The sequence below is a fragment of the Erinaceus europaeus genome, chromosome 3, assembly GCF_950295315.1.
Source record: "Erinaceus europaeus chromosome 3, mEriEur2.1, whole genome shotgun sequence".
Taxonomy (NCBI): Eukaryota; Metazoa; Chordata; class Mammalia; order Eulipotyphla; family Erinaceidae; genus Erinaceus; species Erinaceus europaeus.
In genome coordinates, this window is record NC_080164.1 from 136,992,947 (window position 1) to 137,018,017 (window position 25,071).

Consider the following 25,071-nt stretch of genomic DNA (forward strand, 5'->3'; position numbering starts at 1 on the left):
AAAAATGTCAACATGAGTTCTACTTGGCAAAGATCTTGGAAACAAATTGCTATAATTAAGATTCCAATTTTCATAAGCCTTGATCAAGTTTTCATTATGCAACTAACCCATGGTAGTATACTAATAATTGTAAAACCTAGATTTGATTATCAACTTACTCACATTGTACCTTTTTATTGGAGGAGCTAGTTTTGATAGTAAAACTACTGATAACTGGGAACACTACATGAGTGGCTTAGAAAGTGATGGTATATATACACAATGAAATACTATGCCAGTGTTAAAAATGAAGTCATATTCTTTGTCTCATATTGGGTGAAACCTGAAAGAATAATAAGTGAGATAATCCAAAAAAGAGAAGAATGAATACCGGATGATCTTGTTCATAGGTAAACTTGTGAGAAAAAGGACAAGAAGGGAAAATACAAAGTGGAACTTGAACTGGATATGGTAAACACTTGACTTTTTAAAGACTTTCCTAGTTTAAAAGGTAAGATTCAGAAAAATCACATTCTCAAATTGTTCTCTTACTAATATGTTTATAGATACAGGACAAACTATTTTCTTTTTTAATAGGTGTAATGTTTATTAATAAAATATTTTCACATCAACTCAAGGAATAATTTCAGAAAATAATATAGCATTCACTAACCAGATCTATTCCAGTGAATGTTGAAATATTATTTTTTAATTTGTAGATAAATCTACTTTTATTCATGTCAAGGTACTAGTTTTCTAATTTATCAGCTTTCACAGGTAGATTTTTTTTTTTTTTTCTTTTCCCCTCTTTTCTCTCTGGGTCCTGGTGGAACTGAAGTTCAGAGTTCTCTGGTCAGTTTTCCCTAACATTTACCCCTCTAGCAATATGGACCAAAATTCCTTATGGAGTGCAGAAAATGGAAGGAAGGTCTGGTTTCTATAATTGCTTCTCCACTGGACATAGATGTTGGCTGGTCAATCCATACCCTCAGGTTGTTCCAATCTTTCTCTAGTTGGGTAGGGATCTAGAGTGGTGAGGGACATTTTAAAGGAAAATTGAAAAAAAAAAAAACCAGCAGGAGCCAGGCGGTGGTGCACCTGGTTAAGTTCACACATTACAGTGCTCAAGGACCCAGGTTCAAGCCCCTAGTCTGCACCTATAGGGGAAAAGCTTCACAAGTGGTGAAGCAGGCACTCCCTTCTCAATTTCTGTCTCTGTCCAGTGGGAGTGATCTGGGCTAAATAGGGTCAAAATGTGTGCTGATCTGCAGAAAAAAAACAAGATCTGCTTAAAGAGTTTTAAATTTCAGCTCTACTCATCTCCAAAACCTCCCAAAAGAGGAGGAGGGTAGTGACTGAGATCAATCATTAGAGGCAAACAACAACAACAACAATAAAAAAACCTAACACAAATAATTTAAGGAGTATTCTGTTTTTCAAGATTATATAGTTTTCCTTTATAGGTAGGTGAATGTTTCTGAACATAAAGAATACTTCCTATTTATGAGCCATAATTGTGGATCATATTGATTTAAAGAACATCTGTTAGTCAGTGCATTAACAGAACTCAGTCACAACTTTAGGATAAAAAGGAGGTAGTTTTATCTACTCCATTAACTATAACTAGCTTCTTCTCATGTACTAGATTCTATCCTTCCTTGTCTACTGAAGTATAGATACATAATTTCACCCTCTTTTGCCAGCATCATTTAAAGACTAAAAAGAGATGATATTATCTCCCATGTTTAAAAAGTAAACAATCAACAACAAAAAAAAAGAAACAAAAACTTGACACAATTTTTTCCCAGCTACTGTAAGTGGTTTTCACATCTAATTTTTAAAAACTACTTTTAGAGAGAGAGAGAGAAAGAGATCAGAGCACTGCTCAGGTCTGGTTGATGGTGGTGCTGGAGATTGAACCAGAGACCTCAGAGCCTCAGGCATAAGAGTCTTTTTGCATAACCATTATTTTATCTCCCTGCCACACAGGTTATTTTTAACTTCTTTCTTGTAGGGAAATTGTGAGGATATGGTTGAGCACGGTGTGGGACTTTCTATTTAAAAGTGGGAGCCTGGATGGCATGACCTTTCTGTCAGTCTCTCTCTACTTGAGATTGAGCATGGAAGAAAACGACCATCAGGGAAAAGTTCCCTCTATCAGCCTCCCTGCCTCACAATAGCCCACTCCCTTGCACCACATGCGCTTAACCCTGTTGTGCTACCACCCAACTCAGCCCACTCCCTTATTATCTACATAATCATTGTTTTGCCTGAAAGTCCCCTCCCTACTTCACCCATTCCATTCTTTTGATCATATCATATCTATCTTCTCTCTGCCCTCAGGATCCCCCTCTGGCTGCTGGTTACTGATAACCTTGCTTTCTCGTTCCTTTAATTGATTAAACCTCTTGCTCAAAAATTACTGGAAATGCCCTGACCCTCCCCCAGTCCCTTTGCCTCCCTACCATATATCATATACACATGTCACTTCCTCCTGTGACCCCTTATAAACCCTGCTTTGCTGTTCAATAAATGGATTTTGTGCAGGAAACATTCCCCCTGGTGATCTCTGGTGGTGCCTCTTGCTACATAGGGAAAGATCTAGCCACTCATCCCTACTGCCCCAGAACATTCCTTCTGGGCCTCCCACATCTAGTGCGCAACAGAGCTGGTAAGCCCTAAAGTTTTTGCCCGGGAAGAGACCTCCCCACCAAAGAGTCCGACACTTTCTTCCACTTTTAATCTACTTTAGTAAGGCTTCATCAACCACTTTACCAAAATAGGTTTATCACATTCTCAAAGACCTTCATGTTGATAAATCCAGTGATCAAGTCTAAATCACACATCTTAAATGAAATACTTAATCCACCACATTCAAGGATCTCTTTCTTCCAGTCTCACTGGTTGTCCTTCGAAATCCATTTTGCAGCCTATTCATTTCCAGGAGTTCTACAAATCAGAGTGACTTATGGTTTCAGTCCTTGGGTTACTCTTGTTTAGCACGTTCCCCCCATTTGGCCCCTTTTTCTCCTTTATTATTATTATTTTTATTGTGAGGTTAATGGTTTACATAGTTATAATTTCCCATCTTATCAAGACAGGTGTCTGTAAAACACTCTAACTCCCAAATTACCCAGTCTCATGGAGATAAATAAATATATATATCAACCCAGATTTTTCCACCACTCATACCCCCCATCCTCCAAACTGGCATTGTTAGCCACACTTTTATGTTTGAGGAGTGGCTAAGCACTAACTGTGAGAAAGAATAGGTGTATGTTGATGAAAAAAGGCTTATGAGGAGAGGCCTCTCTTCTTCTTTTCTACCATAAACACAGTTGCTAACTAAGGATATGCTAGCTTCTGAGGGAACTACAAGCTGGCATAAGGAATGACAACGCCAACATGCTGAGGATGATAAAAGATCCAAAGAAATTCTTATTGACATAATTAAACTACTGAATTAACTCTGGAAGCATCTGCCTCTGGATTTTATGCTCTGTAAATTATCAATGTCATTATGATTTACATCTCGATTTTAGTCAGCAAGGACCATTTTAAGAAAAACCTGGAGCTCCAGTGGCGCAATCGGTTAGTGCGTGGTACTTATACAGAAAAACCTACGTTCTAGAGTTTGGGTAGAAAACTACCATCTCAACAGTTTAACCTTTGTGTATACCCCTTTTACATTTATATTACTGTGTCTAGTAAATTTTTCATAGTTATCTGGTGGCATTAAAAAATAATAATAAACCTGATCTTCTTTCAAATGTGTTTCTTAAGCTTTTCCATATCTCAGTAATAATAAAGTACAACAAGGGCAACTAAAGGGAAAATAAATAAATAAACTCTAAAAAAATAATAATAATAATAAAGTGCTCTTATGGTAGCACACTATAATGATCTTTGGGTCACACTCCACTGTTTTTTTTTCTCTTAGAGAACACAAAATAAACTACGAAAATCTTTAAGTTTTGTTGTTAAAACATATTCAGAATTTGAGCACTTCTCACTCATTTAATATATTAACCGATACTTAAAGAAAAACTAATCAACATCCATATATTGAAAGTTTAAAAGCATGTAAATAAAATGGAACATGTTATTTAACTGCAATTATTGACTTTATCTACTAGTTAAAATTTACATTTAACTATATTCTGAAAACAATATTCTTATGAGTGCTCATTTAGTTGAACTCTGCTCTTGTCTATGTGTTTACTTTGAAATGTTGGGGGTCATAAAATTTATTCTTTCCCAGGCCTGGGAAATACAATACAATACAAAAGAATACAATACATTCAATACAAAAGAAGTTATACTCATATATACATATGTATTTCAAAGATAGGTTAAAATTCTTGTTTTATTGAAAGTTCCAATTACAATATGACAGAAAAGCTCAAGCAGAAAATGCACATGTCTGGACTTAATTTTTTCTTCCAAATATAATTATTTGTGTTGACGAGAAAGAAAAAAAGGACAAGTAAGCAGATAATAAATACAAAATATCAATTTAAATTACTTTTTAGTTGAATCTGAGAACATTGCCCATTACTTCAGTAATCAAGTTGACTATATCACATCACTTACGTATTTTTCCAGAATAAATCATTAATATAATATTGGGCCAGAAAAATGAATGTTCTATATAAACAAATAGATGTATTTATTACAAAAGTCACGAAGTGAATCTGTAATTTAGTTACTTTAAAAGAATAAGTTAATTATGATAAATTGGAGTTAACAAAGCATAGTTTTTATGGAAGAGAATGTCAGAGATAATATCTCAAGCAAAAGGAACACATCTAAAGTGTCTGAAGGGCATATCTTTTTTTTTTCCTACCCCCAACATCACTGTATTGAGGAAATGCTGACTTACAGAATTTTTGTTGTCACAAGGATAAACTCCCCCAAGTATAAGTATCAGTACATTTCTCCCTCAAGTCCAAGGCAACATCTTGTTTCTCTATAGGGACCAAGATCCCAAAAAATCCTTAGCAATTCTCCTTTTCAGCTTCTCAGTCCTGAAGTTATGTAAAAGTCTTTCATGCCTGATGCCCTGAGAGTCCAGGTTCAGCCTCAAGCACCATTGTCACTCAGAGCTGAACAGTGCTCTAGCTAAAATAAAGGGAAAAAAAAATCCTGCAGATTTGAGAAAGTTCTGGGAAATCATTGCTTGAGATGCCCTGCTTATTATCACTCTCAAGAATGTCCCTATGTCCTGCAGATGATCATCTTCTTCCCTTTTGCTTTCCATAGAGAACAGTGGTAAAAAAAGCTCACAATTTATTGTTCTACCTTGTTTCTACCAGTAAATGGCATTCATTTTATTTATTCCATCAACTTTCATAGAAAAGTTCCACTTTCTTGAATTCAGTAAATGCACTGGAAAAGTGTTTCATGGACTACAATACAGTGAATTTTTCTACTATTGTTCTAGATCTTACTCCATATATCAATACTTCCTCAGGTCACAACTATAAGAAAGATTTATTTCCTTTTATTCTAGTGTTTCTAAAACTGGTTCTTTAATATTAACATGTTTGGAGTAGGGCACCAAAGTAAAAACCCTGGGTTGAGGGTGAGGGTATATGTTTGGGTGGGGGGATGGGGGTGGGGGTGGGATGGGACATAGTCTTTTGGTGATGGGAATGGTATTTATGTACACTCATATCAATTTGTAGTAATATACATCACTATTTAATTAATATGAGAGGGGAAAAATTGATTGAATGTCTCAGCCCTTTTAAATCACAGACGGAGTCTTTTTAATACATAGGTTGAGTCTCTGATATGTTGACTCTCTTAAAAGCTTAGACCAGGGAGAACAGAAGGAACCAGTGGCACAGCTATATACAAATTATGTCAAAGGGCATAAATTATGGTGATGTTGTGTATGATACAGCAAATCCTAACAAAGGGATTTTTCAAAGTTAACCCAATTGCCAAATTTGATTATATCAATAACTACCTGCTGTCTTCTTAAGCCCTAAGACAGCAGGAACCTCCCACTTCCTCTATAGAACTTCTATTTCCCCCAGTCCTGGAACTTCTAGGGTGGGGCTCACTTTCTGCCATGCTTCTCTCAAGTCATACCAAATGATATTGCACCCACCGATTCCAACCTAATCAATGCAAGGAGTACCACCTCAGCATGCTTCACTTCAGACCATCCGTTCCACCCCGGTTCCATGGCTGCCAGTTCTTAGCAACATCGCCCCGCCAGATATTCGTCGGGATGCGGCATCATCTAAGTTCATTTCCCACGTCTACGCTCGACCGGACCTGCCAATATACGCGGATATCTTCGCCCACCCTGTTCAACGCTTGACGTCTCCTCACCCAATCTGGTCCCCTACGCCTACACTGAACTTCTCTGTTCCAGTCTCTTGGAAACAGAGCTGGCAGTCAGCTGAGGTAAAGAACAAACACCTCATCACAGACTCCTGCAAGCGTCAACCTTGCTTTGACCTAGCACGTTATGATTGGGCCCTCCTCAATCGCTATCGAACAGGCCATGGCTGGTGCGCTGCTATGTTCCATCGCTGGGGAGCCAGAGACGACCCGAACTGCCCCTGTGGCTACAGACAGACTATGACCCACATAGTCAACGACTGCCACCTCTCCAGATTCAAAGGAGGTCTCGAAACTTTACATCAGGCTCAACCTGATGCTGTTGACTGGCTACGGAAGAAGGGCAAACGCTAGAAGAAGAAGGCATGGAATGTCAACCTTTCACTCTCATAACTTGGGTGAGACCTTTCCTTTCATACTATTCTCTAATTCCATTCCAGGAGGTTCACTTCTTAACAAAGTCCCCAAACCTAGATATAGACCAGATCCTGTAAGATAGAGTATATATTCACATGTATCCAAAATTTAGGGCCAAATATATACCTGAAAGCAAAAATACACAGTAGTCTGTAGTGAGTCAGTATAAAAGTCATAATGAAATAGTGTCTACTTAGATTTAAATACCCTCCTCACCCATTTCCTATTATAGTTCTCTCACTCACTCCAATGCTAACCTCATCAAAGCAAGGACTGCAAAAGCTGAAAAAGGGCAAGAGACTGACATACTTTAACAATGACTCTTTAGTCACTATCAGGCTACCTCATCAGCTGGGGCCCTAAGCAGGGAGTCCTGAGATTCCCAAACATACATGATGGGCCTGGATCTTGAATAAATCCCTCTCTCCATTGTAACTGGTCATTTCTATCAAGAACAACACAATAGACCCCTTTGTGGGCCCCCTTAGAACCTTGCCCTCAACTTGGATCAACAATGGCAGAGAATGTTCCATCCACACTCTGTGCTACACCTGAAGAAGATGGGTCCTGATATTGGGGCAGCTTGGAATGTTCCTACTCATGACCACAGAGTGAGAGCTGAGATCTACAGGGATGCAGATGTCACATAAGCTCCTAAGCTGAATATGGGCCCCAGATCACATCAAATTGATGGGGTTTACAATCAACAATATTTATACACCTTTCCCATATTTGGGAGCTATTCTCTTCCCTGATCCAGCTTTCTGGTACTTTTTGCAGCCATGACATCATCTCCCCAGACAATAATTAGGATCTACCTGCATATCAGATTTCAGGCTTAGGCAAAAAACAAACAAACAACAACAAAAAAAAACTAGTATAGCCACAGGCCCTTTGGAATATAAGTCAAATATGCCTACTAGCTATCTACAAAACAGAGACCCCTCAACTCTTCATTTGCACTATTCCTGCCTTTAGGTTCATGATTGTTCAACAATTTGCTTGGCTTTTTATGTTAACTCTCTTTTCAACCACCAGGTTCCAGATGCTAGCATGATGCCGACCAGAGTTCCCTAGACAGACAATCCCACCAATATGTCCTGGAGCCCAGCTTCCTCAGAGCCCTGCCCCACTAGGGAAAGAGACAGGCTGGGAGTATGGATCAACCTATTAATACCCAGGTTCAGTGGGGAAGCAATTACAGAAGCCAGACCTTCCAACCTTCTGCATCTCACAATGATCTTGGGTCCATACTCCCAGAGGGTTAAAGAGTAGGAAAGCTATCAGGGGAGGGGATAGGATACAGAGTTCTAGTGGTGGGAATTGTGTGAAGTTGTACCCCCTTACCCTATGGTTTAGTTAATGTTTCCTTTTTATAAATAAAAAATTTAAAAAAATTAACATGCTTCTTCCATATAGAAATCACAAGTAATAACTGCTTAGTGTTTCTGTTTTACTTTTTTTTTAAAGCATCATCAAAGACTGTTTATACTTCTGCTCCTTTGATTGATATGGGTTATGATCACGCCTATTCTAAATATGATAGGAAGGCTTATCAAGGCTAAAAAAAGCTAATATCTATAAGTTATAATCATTTAAACAGATATTAAATCAAGCTATCCTTACTTTTTTGTTTTGTTTTGTTTTATAATATAAAGCTTAGGGACTGGGTGGTGATGCACCTGATTGAGCACTCACATTATAGAGCACAAGAAGCCCAGTTCAAGCCCTTTATCCCCATCGGCAAGGGGAAGCCTCAAAAGTGGTGAAACAGTGCTGTAGGTGTCTCTCTCCTCCTCTCTCTCCCTGCTCCTTTCCATAAATTGACAGTTCTCTGTGTCACTATCAAAAATAAATACAATTTTAAAAAACTTGATGCCATCAACATCATAAACAAAATCATGAAATGGTTGGCTTTTGTGTATTTGTCTAAACAATAATGCCAGAAAGATTCAACAGTAAAGCCTAAAGAAATACATATTGGTGAGCTAACAAAGTAGTATTAAAATAACATAACTGTGTTAAGTACAAAGATAGGGGGGCTTGTGTATATTTGTGTCACCAACTCACTATTCTGGACCAACTTTTTCAGACAGAAAAAAAAAAAACCAAACAGCACCATGCTAAGACCTTTAAAGAGAGGGAAAATCATGGTGTGTACGGCAAAAGCACACACCCTCCCTGGTAAGTTATTCTGTGGGCCATTATTTTGATTTCTTGACCAGATAAAACCTGTTACATAAATATCAAGTTGTTGTTCTCTTCTTGCTGATGGTATTTAAAGAAAAAATAATAATAATGATAGGAAAAGCATTACTTGTATGTTATTTTATACTACAAAGCATGGAAGTTATGCTAATATGAACATAAAAGGCATAAAAGTGCTCAGCTTCATTGCTATATGGTCATTCTTGCCCACTCAGCTCTCTCTAGTAATTCCTAGTTTGCTCTCTGATATTACAATGATTTCTAAAGTCTCATCTCTTCTTTATAACTAATTCCTATAGATGATTCTATCAATAAAAGCAAAGAAAACATTTAATGTCAATACTCTTTTGTAATTTGTCTTTAATGCTTTACTTTATCCTGGGAATATTCTTACAGGGCCTACAGTAGGCAAAGAACTATGTCAGACACTAAATGTAGAAAAATGAAAATGGATAACATAAATAGCATTTGAGGTATTTCAAGGAGAATGTCAGTATCACAGGAAAGTCACAGGTGACCTCATGAAACTTCTGAAAGTACATTTAGTTAAGTATCAACATTGAGTCAAGTTTAAACATAACACAGCCACATGAATATAATATAATCTGTCTTAATGACAAAAGTAAACTCCTCTAATAATATCTTTTTCCTATGCCTCTGTAGGAACAAGAATTAATTTGTTATGCTGAGTGATTTTTTTATCTCAGAGAAAAATGCAAATTATTTTTGTTATGTATATGCATAGGAAAATAATACTAGTAAGTAAAGAAACATGAATTTTTTAGTATCTCTGGAAAATTAGGACTTCTGAACACAGATAAGATTTACCTACTAAAAGTGTAAATATTAGCATTTCAAGTAGAGCCATATATTTACATTTCACTGGATATTGCATTTGAGAACCAAGGTAGCTTTTTCTCACTCAGAAAGTTGGATGGTAGCTCTTTACATAAATATCCAGATTAATAATTTGGGAGTTCATCTCTAGTATATAAAATTCCCCATTTGGGTACTTAATGGGTGCTTTAGGCACTCTTTAAACATTGCTTTAAAGAAAGAAAATCATGTGAAAAACTGATACAGTTTTTGCTCTAAGAAATAATACTTTGCCTGCATACAGAAAATTTGTAGTTGCTTTCAGAAGTTAAGTAAATGGAAATTTTTTTGTCATAGTGTAGTTCAGAATTTAAGGAGGAAAGTTTCTTTGAAGAAACCTATTTCCAGGCAGATCAAGTCATCTCAGTGATCAATAGATATCCTTATACAAAAAGACAAGATATTGATGTTTATCATTATGTCATTAGATTTCAACACAATTAAAGCAAGAATATCTTAAAGTACCTATAACAAAGTAAACAAACAAACAAGCAAACAAAAATCACTTACTTTATATTATCAAGACAGCCTGATTCAGGTTTCAGAATGGCAGTATGATGAAACATTTTATATAAAGCAATTCCAAGGAAAATCACATTAAGCTGGAATATAAAAGGAATTGTTATGTAGCAAACTGAAGTTGAAAAAAAGTCTATTTTCCAGAACAAATGAATTGTTCTAGCAAATTAACATTCACTACACTTTCAAAGTAATCAGGTTGGAGATGATTACCTATCAACTTAGTAAAACCAAGAAGCCAGTTTGGGAATTTGTAACACCATTGTATTACAGATGTGTCAAATGAACACAACTACAAATCCAGTTGCCATTGGGATGACATTTTGGAAGCTAGAAAACAATTCTAAACCAAGTATTTGTTTATAAATTAACTTTATTAATTTATTCATTTTGGATAAAAGCAGAGAGAATTTGAAAGGGAAGGAGAAGCTAGAGAGGGAAAGAGAAAGAGATAGCCTGTAGTACTGCTGTACCACTTGTGATTCAAGTGGGGACTGAGGGCTTGAACTGGGGCCTTTGCACACTGTAACATGTGCACACTATGAGACGTGCCATTGCCCAGCCCCAAATCAAATAAATGTAAACAAACAAACAAAAAAAAAACAGAAAAAAACAACAACTAAGTGGCCTGGGAGGTGGTGCAGTGAATAGGGTGATAGACTTAGAAGCCCTAGCTCCTGTGTTCAATCCCCGTCATTGCCATTGTCATGTGCCAGAGTAATATTTTGTTCTGGTTCTCTTTTTCTGTCTTTATGCTCTGGTTCTCTTTTTCTTACTAATAGATAACGTAATAAAAAACAATTTAATAATTAGTACAGATGTGTTAGTATTTCTATCTTTTCTATCTTCTGAACACACCCCCAAATGTATTCTTGAAGGATACAATTTCAAATCCTATGTTACAAAATAAATACTAAATTACATTTTAAAAGTTTTTCAAAAGAATTACAAAATGTCAAGTTAATCATGATTTCAACAAATTAGGATTACTTGAAAGTAGAGAGACTCTTCAACTATACTACTATATTAATGGAACCAGAGAATTTATATTATTTAAACATAAACAAGAGGTTCTATGTCACAAATACCTAAACTGTATAGAGAATATATATGTAAACTGTATAAAAATGATATATTGAATTGCTCTTATCATCTGATTTGCTTATATATTACTGAAATGGGGATTGGAGCGGACTAGGAAAATTGAATTATGATCAGTACCACTAAAATTCTCTTTATAAGGGGCTGGGTGGTGGCACACTTGGATCACTGCACATTTTAAAGTATGCAAAGACCTTGATTCAAGTCTCCAGTCTTGCAGGGGAAAAGCTTTGTGAGTGGTGAAGCAGGGTTGCAGGTGTCTCTTTGTTTCTCTTCCCTCTCCCCCATCCCTCTTAATCTTTGTCTATCTCTATCCAATAAATAAAGATAATTTAAAAAATCTTTATATTGTGTCTATAATCCCTTCTTAAATCCAAAATACTTGAAAAAGCTTTAAAAATTCAATGAGTGGGAGTTGGGCAGTAGCGCAGTGGGTTAAGCGCACGTGGTGCAAAGCGCAAGGATCCCCACCTACAGGGGAGTCACTTCACAGGTGGTGAAGCAGGTCTGCAGGTGTCTGTCTTTCTCTCCCAATCTCTGTTTTCCCCTTCTCTCTCTATTTCCGTCCTATCCAACAGTGACAGCAACAATAACTACAACAACAATAAAAACAAGGGCAACAAAAAGGAAATAAATAAGTAAATATTAAAAAAAAAATCAGTGAGTAATAAAAAAAAAAATCTGACCTGAACTCATTTAGTGGGGAAAAAGTGATTTAAGTAAATAGAAGGCTCTTCACGTATTTATCCCATTTGCAATTACTTTCAATGAGTATGTGTTTTTTAGTTGAATTATTTCTATGCCCAGATTTAGAATCTCCCCAAGTCCCTATTGTTAAGTTAGCTGGTATGTTTGATTTGGGGCAAGTTTTTATTTCTATTTAGGGATATTAAAATTTTTGAAGTCTGAGCACCATACTACTTTTCTAAAATCTGAAAAATTGCAGCCCAGAAGGTGGCACAATTAGTGAAGTCTTGGACTCTCAAGCATGAGGTCCTGAGTTCAATCCCTGGCATTTCATGTGCCAGAGGGACTCTGGTTGTTTCTCTTTCTCTCTTTAATTACTGAATAAATAATATTTTATAAAGAGAAAAAACAAAAATAAAACGTGTAAATTTTCTGAACTTTAAAATGTACCTGTCCCAAAGGTGAAACTTCAGAAAATGATTTATAGACCAAATTCATTCAAAACCAAAAGGCTATCTTATTTAAAAATGAATAGGAACTTTGTATTTTAAAATGATAAGCATGGACATAATGATACTAATACTATAAAATTAAAATAATTTATACATGAAATCAAGATATTATGTATTTAAAAATAAAAATTGTAACTATAATACCAGATAATATACATGAGTGATTGATTCTTAAGTGAAATCTGTTGTGATCCCAAAAAGAATTTGGGACTATTAGCATACGAATGATGACAGATGACAGCCTGAGGCAGGGACACAGAGAAGGGAATGTATCTTCAGAAAGTATCTTCAAATTTTCTTCAGAAAATTTACACATTTTATTTTTATTTGCTTTTTCTCTTTACAAAATATTATTTAGTCAGGAATTAAAGAAAGAAACAAGCACAGACTTGGAGCAGGTCACACTTTTTGGCTGCTGCTTCTTCCCCTGGTCAGAAGCATCTTGGCAATGATATTCCAGGTATCTGTCATGGCTACTTCTCCTGGGAACTGAACACGTGTGACTCTGCTAGCCAGGAAACTTTTAGACCCTTCTATAGCCATGACCAACCTATATCTCAACTGATATTGTTTATCTTTTACCTTATGGGACTAAACTTTAGATAACTATACTCAGACTTTATGGACCTAGTGTACTCTTAAGCCCTGATGATAATTGCTAATTTTTATATCTAAAATATATGTCCCATACTTTTGTACTGCCCTTACAGACCTCTTTTTTGCTTTACCTTAAATGAAGCCACTTATTTGCAGCACCTAGATAAATATTTGTCTTTTACCCTGTTCACACAAATAAAGCCTCTATTGTTTAAACTATTCTCTGCACCGCCCCCCCCCCCACAGTCAGTTCTTATGCACCCAGCCCAAGGCACACTTTAAGTTAAATTTCAACAGAAATCCTTCACATTTTAAAATTTTCAGAATTTATAAGGAAAATATCTGGAAGTAACAGTAAGGCATTTTGCTATTTTTCCAATTTCCAATTTCATTCGTAATACAAATTATAGCAGTGAAAGATAAAGGAAATGTTCTACTGTCTTACTTAAATTCACCATTATTCAAGTATCTACAAAGCTACATGGACAGTAATACAGTAGTGCATTTAACTCCTAGATAACCATAGCATTGCATAAACTCTTGCAAATACACTTTTTTTTTTCCTCCCAAAGGCTTTGATTAAGTACTTTACAATATAAAATAGCCCATAATGAGTCTCTAATTGCTGGAATTATGTAGGGTCAACTAAGTACATACTTTCCCAAAATTAATCTATGTAAATTAATGATAGCCAGTGCAAGGATAGAGAGAGTGTTATTTCATGATCTGGGAAATACATAGTTAATTAGGAGTTCTCACCATAATTATCAAGGTCGCTGGTCCTATAAAACTCCAAATGAAGTACGTGTCAAGTCGGAGCCAGCATCTGCAATGAAACACAAGGGAGAGAAGGCATTCAAGGACTGAGTATGGGACATATATCAAGAGTGAGAGAGTGACAGAGAAGAATGTTAGCTGCAAAGCATTCCCCTGGGTGACAGGAAATATTACATAGCTTGTTCACTTAAATGCTGAATTATGTGCCCAATTTCTGACAGCACTATTGATGGAGTAAGATAATTACCCCTGGAGGAAGTTAAAAAAAAATGGCAATGAGCCTATTTTCTCAGGCCTTTTGCGTGTGTCATAGAAAACTCAAAGGAAAAAAAAAAGAGTGAGAAAGAGAGAAAGAGAAAGAGAGAGAGAGAGAGAGAAGATGAAAGAAGGAGAAAAAATAAAGAAAATAAGGAAAAAGACATATACATAGCCATTATTTCAAGTAGCTCTAAGTTATCCTTTTCTCTCCAATTATGGTGCTACATAACCTGCCTATCAACTGTCAGGCAAAGTGACATTTTCCTGTCAGGAAGATCTGAGAAATTCAGTATAAAGAAGAAATAAAATTGGTATCAGAAGATTGAAGTTTAATTAGGTTGGGCAGCCAACCTTTGAGAATTCTTGTGTCTTAAAAAGTATATTGTTACTGCTAGTAATTCTAGGGTTGCAAATGATCCTTAGCATCCCATGAAGTTGATTCATGACCCAAAAGTAAATTATTAATCACTTAATTTCAGCTACATTTAATACTCCCCCAATTCTAAAAGCCTCTGGGAAATTACATTTTCATTCTTCAGGATGACAGGAAGACAAAGTGGAAGTGATTGGTCATGAGAAAGATTAATGTAAATTTTGGATAAATTAAATTTGATGTTAAAATCAAGTACTGAATTATTTGCCATTGTGCCATATATGAGGCATAGTTACAAAATAAACCAACTCCAAGAGAAAATATTCAAGAATACTTCATAAGTGATCTAAACTTGACAATCCTAAATGTACAATTATTTTTATAATTATGAAATTGTGACTTAGACCAAATCAATGACAGAATACTATGAATACAATTTACAAGGGACTTATAAAGTTCACCGGGGCTGAAACTACTATTCATTACGTTGTTTGAAAAATTAGTTATCTTTTCGTTTTGCTGTTGTTCAAAATTTTTTATTATAAAAATGATGTTGTAGGGGCCAGGTGGTGGCAGACCTGATTAAGCACTCACATTACAGTGAGCAAGGATACAGATTCTAGACCCCAGTCCCCACTTTGAGGAGAAAGCTTCACAAGTGGTGAAGCAGTGCTGCAGGTGTCTCTCTCTTCCTCTCTATCTTCCCCTTCCCACTTGATTTCTAGATGTCTCTATCCAAGGAAGGAAGGAAGGAAGGAAGGAAGGAAGGAAGGAAGGAAGGAAGGAAGGAAGGGAGGGAGGAAGAAAGAAAGGAAAGGAGGAAGGGAGGGAGGGAAAGTGTCTCTAATAAACAGAAATAGGACAGAGAACTCAAGGTTGAAATATGAACACTGCCTTCATTCTGATCAGACTAGCTTATCACCTAAATAAAGGAAAGCATATTGAAGAGAAACCAAAACAAAAAAAAATTTTTGGAGACTTTCTTTTTTTATCAAACTAATTATATTTTCCCTCACAATAAAAAAAAAAGAAATTTCCCTAGATCATACATATATACATACATAGCCCACAAATTTGCTGAAATTATATAAATATGATAAATTACTAATAATCTATTTAAAACTGACTGTAATTGTGCAGCACTTGTTCACCTATAGATCAAACAAGTTTCTGGGAGATAACATATGAACTAACAAAATATTTTTAGTAAAGTCTTTTAAAAGGAAAAAATGCTCTAAGAATCAGAAACATAACAATCTACAAGGTCAGAGCTTCCAATTGGGAAGGGGGGAAATAGGGAGAAGGACTGGAAGTTATGCCTATGTGATCCTGCTGCTGCAGATGAACTCTTGTTTTCATGTTTCCTTTGATGTCAAGTAAATGCACAGAGGGAAGTGAGACTGAGAGGGAGATTGTGAGATAGTGAGTGAGGACAGATACCACAGTACTGTCTCATCATTCTCATTTCCTCAGTGCTGTGCACAGTGTTCCCATATGATATTGGTGACTTAAATCCAGATCCTTATACATAGCAGTGTGTGAGCTCTACTAGGTAAAACTATCTCCTGGTACCAAGAATTTCTTATGCAAATAAACTGAATTATATTATGATAGAATATACTGAAATAGGTAGAAAATTTAAACATTTTAAATAATCAAATCAACTGCACTCTCACAATAAGACATTGCATTCTACCCTTACAAAGGTTTTCTTTTTCGAAACTGGTCTCAGTTTAACAAATGCTTTAGTTGGAAATAAACATACTTTTGGCATAGTGATCTCCAAGTGTGAAAGTTAAATTACTTTAGGAGATAATATTTTTTTATTATTATTTAAGAGAATTCTTCAATATCTGCTTGGTATAACAGATTCATATTGCCTTCAGAACTGAACTGTAAAAGAGACAATATGAATCACTTAAAAGGTACTGAGTAAATCATTCTTCCATGAAGTCTTCCTGGCCTTGACTGTCTTCTGGAAGACAGTGTGGCAAGAATTCCTTTTCTAATTTGATTACCATATGGCCACACCTGCTGTTCTTTTAGGCCACATACAGGCTTTCTCAAATCTTTCTCTTTTTACCATTAATGGCCTTTAAAATCCTCATGGTATTTTTACTGAGTTACTCATGCAAATGTTGGAAGAATTCACCCTGAATATATATGTATGTATTAAAAGAGATATGTACATGCCTGGATACAGAGAACACATCTCAGTGCACAATGAGGATACCAAACTAGAACAGCGAGACAAAAACTAGATGAACAATTTAGCAGACTGAGCATAATCTAATCAACTCTAGTTTACAAATGGCCAGAAAGACTTGCTACTGAAGACTATGATTTATCTGAAGATTGTCTTTATACATAAAGCATCATTTTAATTTGCTACATCCTTCATTTTAATAGGCTATACTTGCTTAATTTTTAAGGAACATCAATTACCTTTTTAAGAAAGGAATTAAGCTACATGCATATAATTTATAAATTATCTTTATAGGAGTCCAATCACCAGAGAGGTCTCAAAGTTGACAAAGCCAAGTGTACTCTGATCATCCTACAAGCTTATTAGAAGCAATGCTGAAAAGTCTTTAAAAAATCAAACATGTTCTGGAATTCAAAGGAGCATATACTGTAAATACTTTGTCATATACTGTAAATCTTGATCCCCTCCATTTATCTAATTTAAAAATATCTTTAATGGGCTGGGGAGACAGCATAATGGTTATGCAAAAGACTTTCATGCCTGAGGCTCTGAGGTCCCAGTTTCAATGCATAGCACCACAATAAGCCAGATCTCCTTTCTTTCTCTATCTTTGTCTGTGTATTTCTTCTTTGTTTAAAAATATTCAATAAGTAAATAAAATAGGGGGCCAGGTGGTGTCACATCCCGTTAAATGCATATCTTACCAAGTGCTCCCCACCTTCAAGGGGGTCCACTTCATGGGTTGTGAAGCAGATCTACAGGTGTCTACCTTTCTTTCCCTCTTTCTATCTCCCTGTCTTCTTTCAATTTCTCACTGTCATAATTAATAAAATTTAGAAAGAGAAAAAGAATTTAAAAGATGGAAAAAATGGTTGCCGGGAGCTATGGATTCATAGTGCTGACAGTGAGCCCCAGAAATAACCCTGGAAAAAAAAAAGTAAATAAAATAATTTTTAAAATGTCATTAACATTTCATTTTGGAAGAGTTGGGTTGTGATACACCTAGTTGAGCGTTCATATTACCATGTGCAAGAACCCAGGTTCAAGCACTTGGTCTCCACCTAAAGGGGGAAAGCTTCATGAGCAGTGAAGCAATGCTACAGATACCACTATCCCTAACCCTCTGTATCTTCCTGTCACCACTCAATTTTTCTCATTCCTATCAGACTAAATAACAACAACAATAATAAAACTGTTATTTTTAGACCATGTTTTTTCAAATTATAAAAACAGCAGTCATTAAATACCTCTGTGTGTGTGTGTGTGTGACAAACTCTTATTCTATTAACACAAACTTATTTGTATAATAGTCCAAGGTATTGGTGTTAATTAATAGAGATACATTATCATTCTCTTCTAGAATTATTTTTCTTTAAAATATAATTAGAGATTTCTCAAACCAAAATGATAGAAAACTGTAGCTCTATAGTTTTTTCTCTTTTACTACTTAACTACTACTTCCCATTTTATTATTGTCACTAGTTTTTAGACGGTGTGATTTTGTAGATGTGTCACTTAAAACATATGCTTTACAATACTTTTAGAGTGTAGTTCCCTATTCAAATTTAGCATGCTTAAGGTAATGCCATTATAATGCTTTGAAGCAAGGATTTTGTTGATTGTTTAATTCACTCTTATCAGACTATTAACCAAAGATTTCTGAAGCCATGTAAATTAGCTAGCATTTCTTTCATTTCCTATAGTTACCTAAATCACAAACTATACTTGGCAAGTATAGTATGGTTATGAATAGAACATGTCAAATACAGGCTATGATGCTCCCATGTCCTCAATACATTACTTTCAAAAACATATCTACATTTTTTTGGGCAAAATACACTCTACATTTTCCTTACAGATAATAATATATTAGCTATATCATTAAATTTCACTAAGTAGAAAAATTGTCATGGCCACATATCCTTAAATAAATAGAAATTCTTAATAGTTTCTGCAATGCCAGAGATAAAACTCAGGCCGTGATGCTTGAGACCTCAACGTTTTATCCACTGTGTCACCTCCTGGGTTACTCAAATGAAATTACTATGCCTTTCTATGGATAAGGTCACATCTTGATTTGTTAGTAAAATAGTAATTTTAAAGCTTATTGGAATATATTTTATATCCTAGAAATCATCTAATATAATTGTACATTGAATCATCCATTGAATGGTACACTGAAGTGTGCCATTTAAAGGTTCTCAGAATGCTTTAAATTGATAAATGTTAAGCTGATTTTAGAATATTATCATGGCACAAAATAAGCTATTGTACCACAACTCACTGTAACTACCATATTAACTTCCAGTGGATTATCTGCTACCTTCCCCAGTTCTAACAACTATACTTCTTGTCTCTAAGGATTGTTTATCTGGAAATTGAAAGAAAGAAAGAAAGAAAGAAAGAAAGAAAGAAAGAAAGAAAGAAAGAAAGAAAGAAAGAGAGAGAGGGTGGGAGGGAGGGAGGAAAGGAAGAAGGAAGAAGGAAAGGAAGGAAGGGAGAGAGGGAAGGAGGGAGGGAGGGAAAGAAATCACAGTTTGTAGACATTTGTGACTGGTTTCTATAATTAACACATTTTTTGAAGATTCATTTTTATGAGAGAATGAATGGAAAAGACAGAGACTCATACAATTTCACTTCAACTATTTTCAAAACTTTGGCTCTACTTCTGGTAATCAAAACCTAATATGTATCTTTTAGAAATCAGCACCTCCCCCCTTCTCCTAGAACCAGTTTCCAGTCCCTTTTTAATTTACTCATAACATTCAACAGTACACTTTAAGTTGTAAACCTAGGTTGTGAAGAAAGTGCTATAAACTGCCAGTGTACTTTTTCTTTTCCTTTTTTTTTTTTGTCTCCAGCAATAACCCTGGTGGCATAAAAATAATAAATAAATAAATAGAAGGCTTTCAACGGAAAGTACATTTAAAATATACAAAGGAGGGATTGCATGCCATATGCCTGGCTATCAGAGAATTTTAATATAATTTCTCTGACCCTTTTCTCTCCCTCTCTCACCTACTCTCTCTTTTTCTCTTCTATGTCTGTTATGTTTCCCTTTGTGCTGGGGGGGATCATAATTACAGAAATGAACTGAGCTATTTATTTTAAAATTTTTTAATTATTTTTTATTTTTATTTATTTTTTATTTTTATTTATTTTTATTTATATTATTTTATTTTATTCATTTGTCATTCTTTCTTTATTTATATATCGGATAGAGAGAGCCAGAAATTGAGAAGGAAGGGGTGATAGAGAGGAAGAGAGGTAAAGAGCTACCTGCAATACCGTTTCACCACTAGTGAAGTTTCTCCCCAGCAGGTGGGATCCAGGGCTTGAACCTGGGTCCTTGCGCGCTGTAACATGTGCGCTCAACCAGGTGCGTCACCACCTGACCCCGAACTGAGCTATTTCTAAGTCTTGTTTTAAATCAGTTCCTAGGAAATAAACTAGCCTCTATTCTCACATAATAATAGTGTCAGTAAATGAGATCTTCCAGCTATGGTGCAGAAAGTTAAAATAACGCCGGCCAAAGTTCTAAGAAGTCACAAGTCTCATGGAAGACTTCAAGAGACAACAGATTGTTGATTCTGAGACAGATTCTTACTATCCAGAAAATGACACCAGTCTCAAAATAAACACCTAAAACAAAGCAAACAACTGGAACCATTTTAATAACAGAAAAAATATAAATATCCAGAGAAAAAAAACAGCATAAAAGAAATGCAAATCAGAAACTGCAAGGGGACAAATTTGAAGTAGTTTAAGGACACAAATAACTATCATTCTTAATAAATTACAGGAGAACTTCGTTAAACAAAACATAAGATTTAAAGAGAATGGGGGCCAGGAGGTGATGCACCTGGTTGAGCGCACACATTACGGTGTACAATGACCAGGTGCAAACCCCTAGTCCCCACCTGCAGGGAGAAAGCCTCACGAGTGGTGAATGAGGGCTGCAGGTGTCTCTCTTTCTCTCTCCTTCTCTACCCCCCTTGCCCTCTCAGCTTCTCTCTGTCTCTAACCAATAATAGTAAATAAATAAAAACATGTAATTTTTTAAAAAAGGGAATAGATACTAATGGGATTCTTTTTGAGGTGATGAAAATACCCTGAGACTATATAGTGGTGTTAAGTGTATAACACTATGAATATACTGAAATATATCCTATAAAAGTGAATCTCATGGTAGTGAATTATGTTAATAAAGGTGTTATTAAAAAAAATCTTATGGTATTCAATACTCTTTCCTCTAAAATGGCCTTAAATGCAAACCACAGAGTATTTTTTCCCGATTCTATCCCATTTCACAGTTGTCAGTGAGATCCACAAAATGATATTAGATTTGAACACAATTCACAAAGATTAAAAATGAGTCACTAGTAGTTAAATTTAGGCAAATGACTATATTTAGCCTGTCACTATACCAAGGAAGAAATTTAACAGAAGTGAGATGATCCTCTTTTAATCATATTGTTGGTGTTTCTGGACTATTCTCAATTATTCAGGAGCTCACTTCCTGTCGTTCCCCCTCATCTGGGCAGCAAGCTGCTTTATTACTAGCATATTCAGGGTGTTGAATGCTGGTGGAAAGTCATGAAATTTTGCTGATTAACTTGTGAACAAATTGATATTATCTAACCTCATCTGAGCCTTCACTACCTCTTGGAAAACATTTTATTAATGTCTAATTGGCCCTTACCACATCTTCCATAGTGTTCATTTCTAGGCTTTTCAAATTTCTTACTTTTTCAACATGACCTCATATATTCACTCAGCAAAAGTCAGACTCTTCTGCAATATTGTAAAGTTCCTCTACTTAGAAATTGATTATTTGTTCTTTCCTCATATTCACCCCTCAAAAGAGGGTGTTATTTTATCAAAAACATCCTAGTTTAGAGGAAACAGATCTGACTTGTTATCACAAATGTGTCATAGATATTCTATAAGTAAGGGTAAGGCGATTAAATTTACCTGGACCTTGATTTTTTTTTTTTAATCTGTAAAATTAGTACCTTAAATTTGGTGACTACTAAGGATACTTTTAGTGCTAAATCAAAGTTTTCCTCATCTTACATCTTTCTCTGTAGAAAGACATAAAATTAGACAGATTGCAGGTCTAGGACCTTTACCTTTTATTCACTCTACGTACACAGAACACAAACCAAGTGTAAGATGTCTACTAAGAATCTCTAGTCAATTTTATTCTTTTCACCCAAGACACACTTGGGACTTCATTTCTAAATATATCTCCTTCTTGATCAATGCTATTTGGTTATTTTCACTATTTCTCTAATAAGCTTCTTCACCTTATAGGTAATATTTGATGACCATTTTGTTATTACTGCCTTAGTTTTATACATGTTCAAGTTTTTCTTCAATGTTGCATGTAACAACCAATATATCCTCCAAATTTTTCCAGCTAGAACTATCTTTCATATAAAACACTGTGGATATTCCCACAATGATGACATCACTAATAACTACAACAATAAAACAACAAGGGCAACAAAAGGAAATAAATAAATAAATATTTTTAAAAAACACTGTGGATTTGTTCTGAAATATCATCTTGAAAGTTTGTTCTCACTTTCCTTGTGATTCTCTTTCCAAGGCTGCAGTTACCTCTTTTTTCCCACCCCTATTTTTGTTTTCCTTCCTCAGTCTATGTCCTAAATGTGAATATTTGGCAGAGATACATGTTGGTTGTCTTTCTAAGATTTTTTTTTTATTGGAACTTCCATTTATTTTCAGGATCCAACTGTCATATTGATTACAAAAATGACTGGACTAGCATGCTGGGCATTCTTTAGGTGTATGTCTCCCCAACATACTTATACTAAAAACAAAATTTATCATAACATCCCAATACTCAATTAGGAAAAAATGGGGGCAGGGATAAACCAAGCTTCCCTGACTGTCATGGTGGTCATTCTTAATGACATAAATAATTTGATTGATCAGAACTGATATGGCAGGAAAAAAGTAAAGCTGTATAGATTTTAATATATATATAGTTCTTCACTTGGTAGTGTTCCAAAAGATATTAAAATAGTCATCACTTTATAATTACTCTAGGTCCTGATATAGTATGGAAAACTTTCAATTTTAAAACCAGCACAGCACAAAAACTCTGAATTGTTTTAACATTATAATAAAAGAAGAACCATTAATTGAATTATCCTCACTTATATCTCAGGTCTCATCGTTTATTGCTATGAACTGATATAAACATCCAACTTTTCAAGAAAATACAAAGTCTTTGCTTCAAAATATAAAAGAAGAAAGAATAAAACTCACACTTTATCTGTTCCATAACTCCTATAATCAACTGCTGCAGACACAGCGACGATGAGCGCTGGCATGCCATAGCCGACCAGGTAAAAATACTTTCTGCGTGAATGTTCACTCTCAAACACCTCAACCAGCATGATATAGAGCTGTACCCCCTCCAAGAACATCCAGGTGAAGGCAGCCAAGAAGAAAAAATGTAATAGGGCAGCAAAAACTGCACAGGCAATCTAGGAAAAGGAACAAGTCATTCAGTCAAACACTGATTAAATATTACGTACTGCCATAAAATTAGATAATTATCAAGACTAAAGTAATAAAAATACAACAGTAACAGAATAAAGTCTCTTAAAGTTCTTAAATTAAATCCTAAGTAAATGTCTATCACACCAAATGTAACATTTTGTTATTTTTATTAATTAGTGATATTTTATTCCATTGCTTATGGGTAATAATAGCACAGCACAATAATAAGGACAAATACTACATTTATTGGAAAAGTTCAAATAAGGCCCATGGAAAACTATCACTGAATTCAGTAGAAAACCTTTAAAATGGAACTCAGTAATTTTGTCTCTTGGCTATAGTTATATAAATACTAACACAGTATGTTCTTCCACTATAAATGAAGGACAAACATTACAATTAAGGAGACTATAAACTCTTACAATAAAATATTATTAACCGTAGTATTTGATGATAAGATTACTCATTCATTATTACTAATTCCTTGTTCACTGCTTCCCGACTTGTTTCAGAAAGGATTTAAGGTGACATTTTGAAGTTGCCAATGTACAGTTATAAAAGAAGATCTGGTTAAAATAAAGTTCTCTGGAAACATTTTATTGTTCTAATTTCTTATTATCTGCATTAAAAGTTGATATAGATAAACTTGGTAAAAAAAAGACAGCTGTCAGTTACTTTGAAATATTTTCATTTTTACAATTAATTTAATAGTGACAAAGAACTCAAGAGGGGAGGAGGAGATAAGAGAGGGAGAGAGAAAGACACCTGTAGCACTGCTTCATCACTTTCAAAGGTTTCCCCCCGTGCAGGTGGGGACTGGGAGCTTGAGCCCAGCTTCTTATGCACTGTAATATGTGTACTCCACTGGGTGTGTCACCACCCAGCCTATCTGAAATATTTTCCAAGGTACTACAAGTTTTAGCTGTAGTGCCTTATTGCACATGAGCATTAATTTTCTTGGCAATTCCTGAAATTCTTATTCCTTTGAGGGTCATTTTTTTATTTTTATTTTTTAATTTTTTTATATTTATTTATTTTCCTTTTTGTTGCCCTTGTTGTTTTTTCATTGTTGTTGTAGTTATTGCTGTTGATGTCATTGTTGGATAGGACAGAGAGAAATGGAGAGAGGAGGGGAAGACAGAGAGGGGGAGAGAAAGATAGACACCTGAAGACCTGTTTCACTGCCTGTGAAGCGACTCCCCTGCGGGTGGAGAGCCGGGGGCTTGAACCAGCATTCTTATGCTGGTCCTTGTGCTTTGGGCCACTTGTGCTTAACCTGCTGCACTACTACCCGACTCCCCGAGGGTCATTTTTTTTTTTTTTTTATTTAATAAGAAATACTAACAAAAATCTGTTGTTGCTATTGCAAAAGGATAACAAATTCATAGAGATCATCAGACTAGCATGGATTCAATGATGAGTATGATCCCAAAGAAATGAGACAAAGAGCAGGTCAATGTTATTGGGTTAGAGAGAGAGGAGTTAAGGAAACACAAGGAAGTTAACTGTCAGAGGCATAGAGGGAAAGAAAACTATGACTGGCTACTACGTAGGAAGCAGGAAGAGGGCACCTTATCAGCTATCCTTATCAGTTGAGAGTAAATGCAAGTTGGGATGAGCACTATACCACTTGTCAGAAAGTAAATTTTGTGCAGTATGCAGTATTT

The 25,071-nt window shown here is 35.4% G+C and overlaps 1 protein-coding gene across 22 annotated transcripts in view; it reads right to left on the minus strand.

Annotated features, from left to right (window-relative positions):
• ADGRL3 (adhesion G protein-coupled receptor L3) overlaps positions 1–25,071 on the minus strand; it is an 848,379-nt gene that overhangs the window by 84,645 nt on the left and 738,663 nt on the right. For all 22 annotated transcript variants that reach the window (XM_060188015.1, XM_060188014.1, XM_060188010.1 and 19 more), the window contains 3 exons: positions 23,168–23,388; positions 14,013–14,079; positions 10,348–10,439 (listed from right to left, as the gene is read on the minus strand). In XM_060188015.1, the coding sequence (XP_060043998.1) occupies positions 10,348–10,439; positions 14,013–14,079; positions 23,168–23,388 (380 nt within the window). The remainder of the gene's footprint in view (positions 1–10,347; positions 10,440–14,012; positions 14,080–23,167; positions 23,389–25,071) is intronic.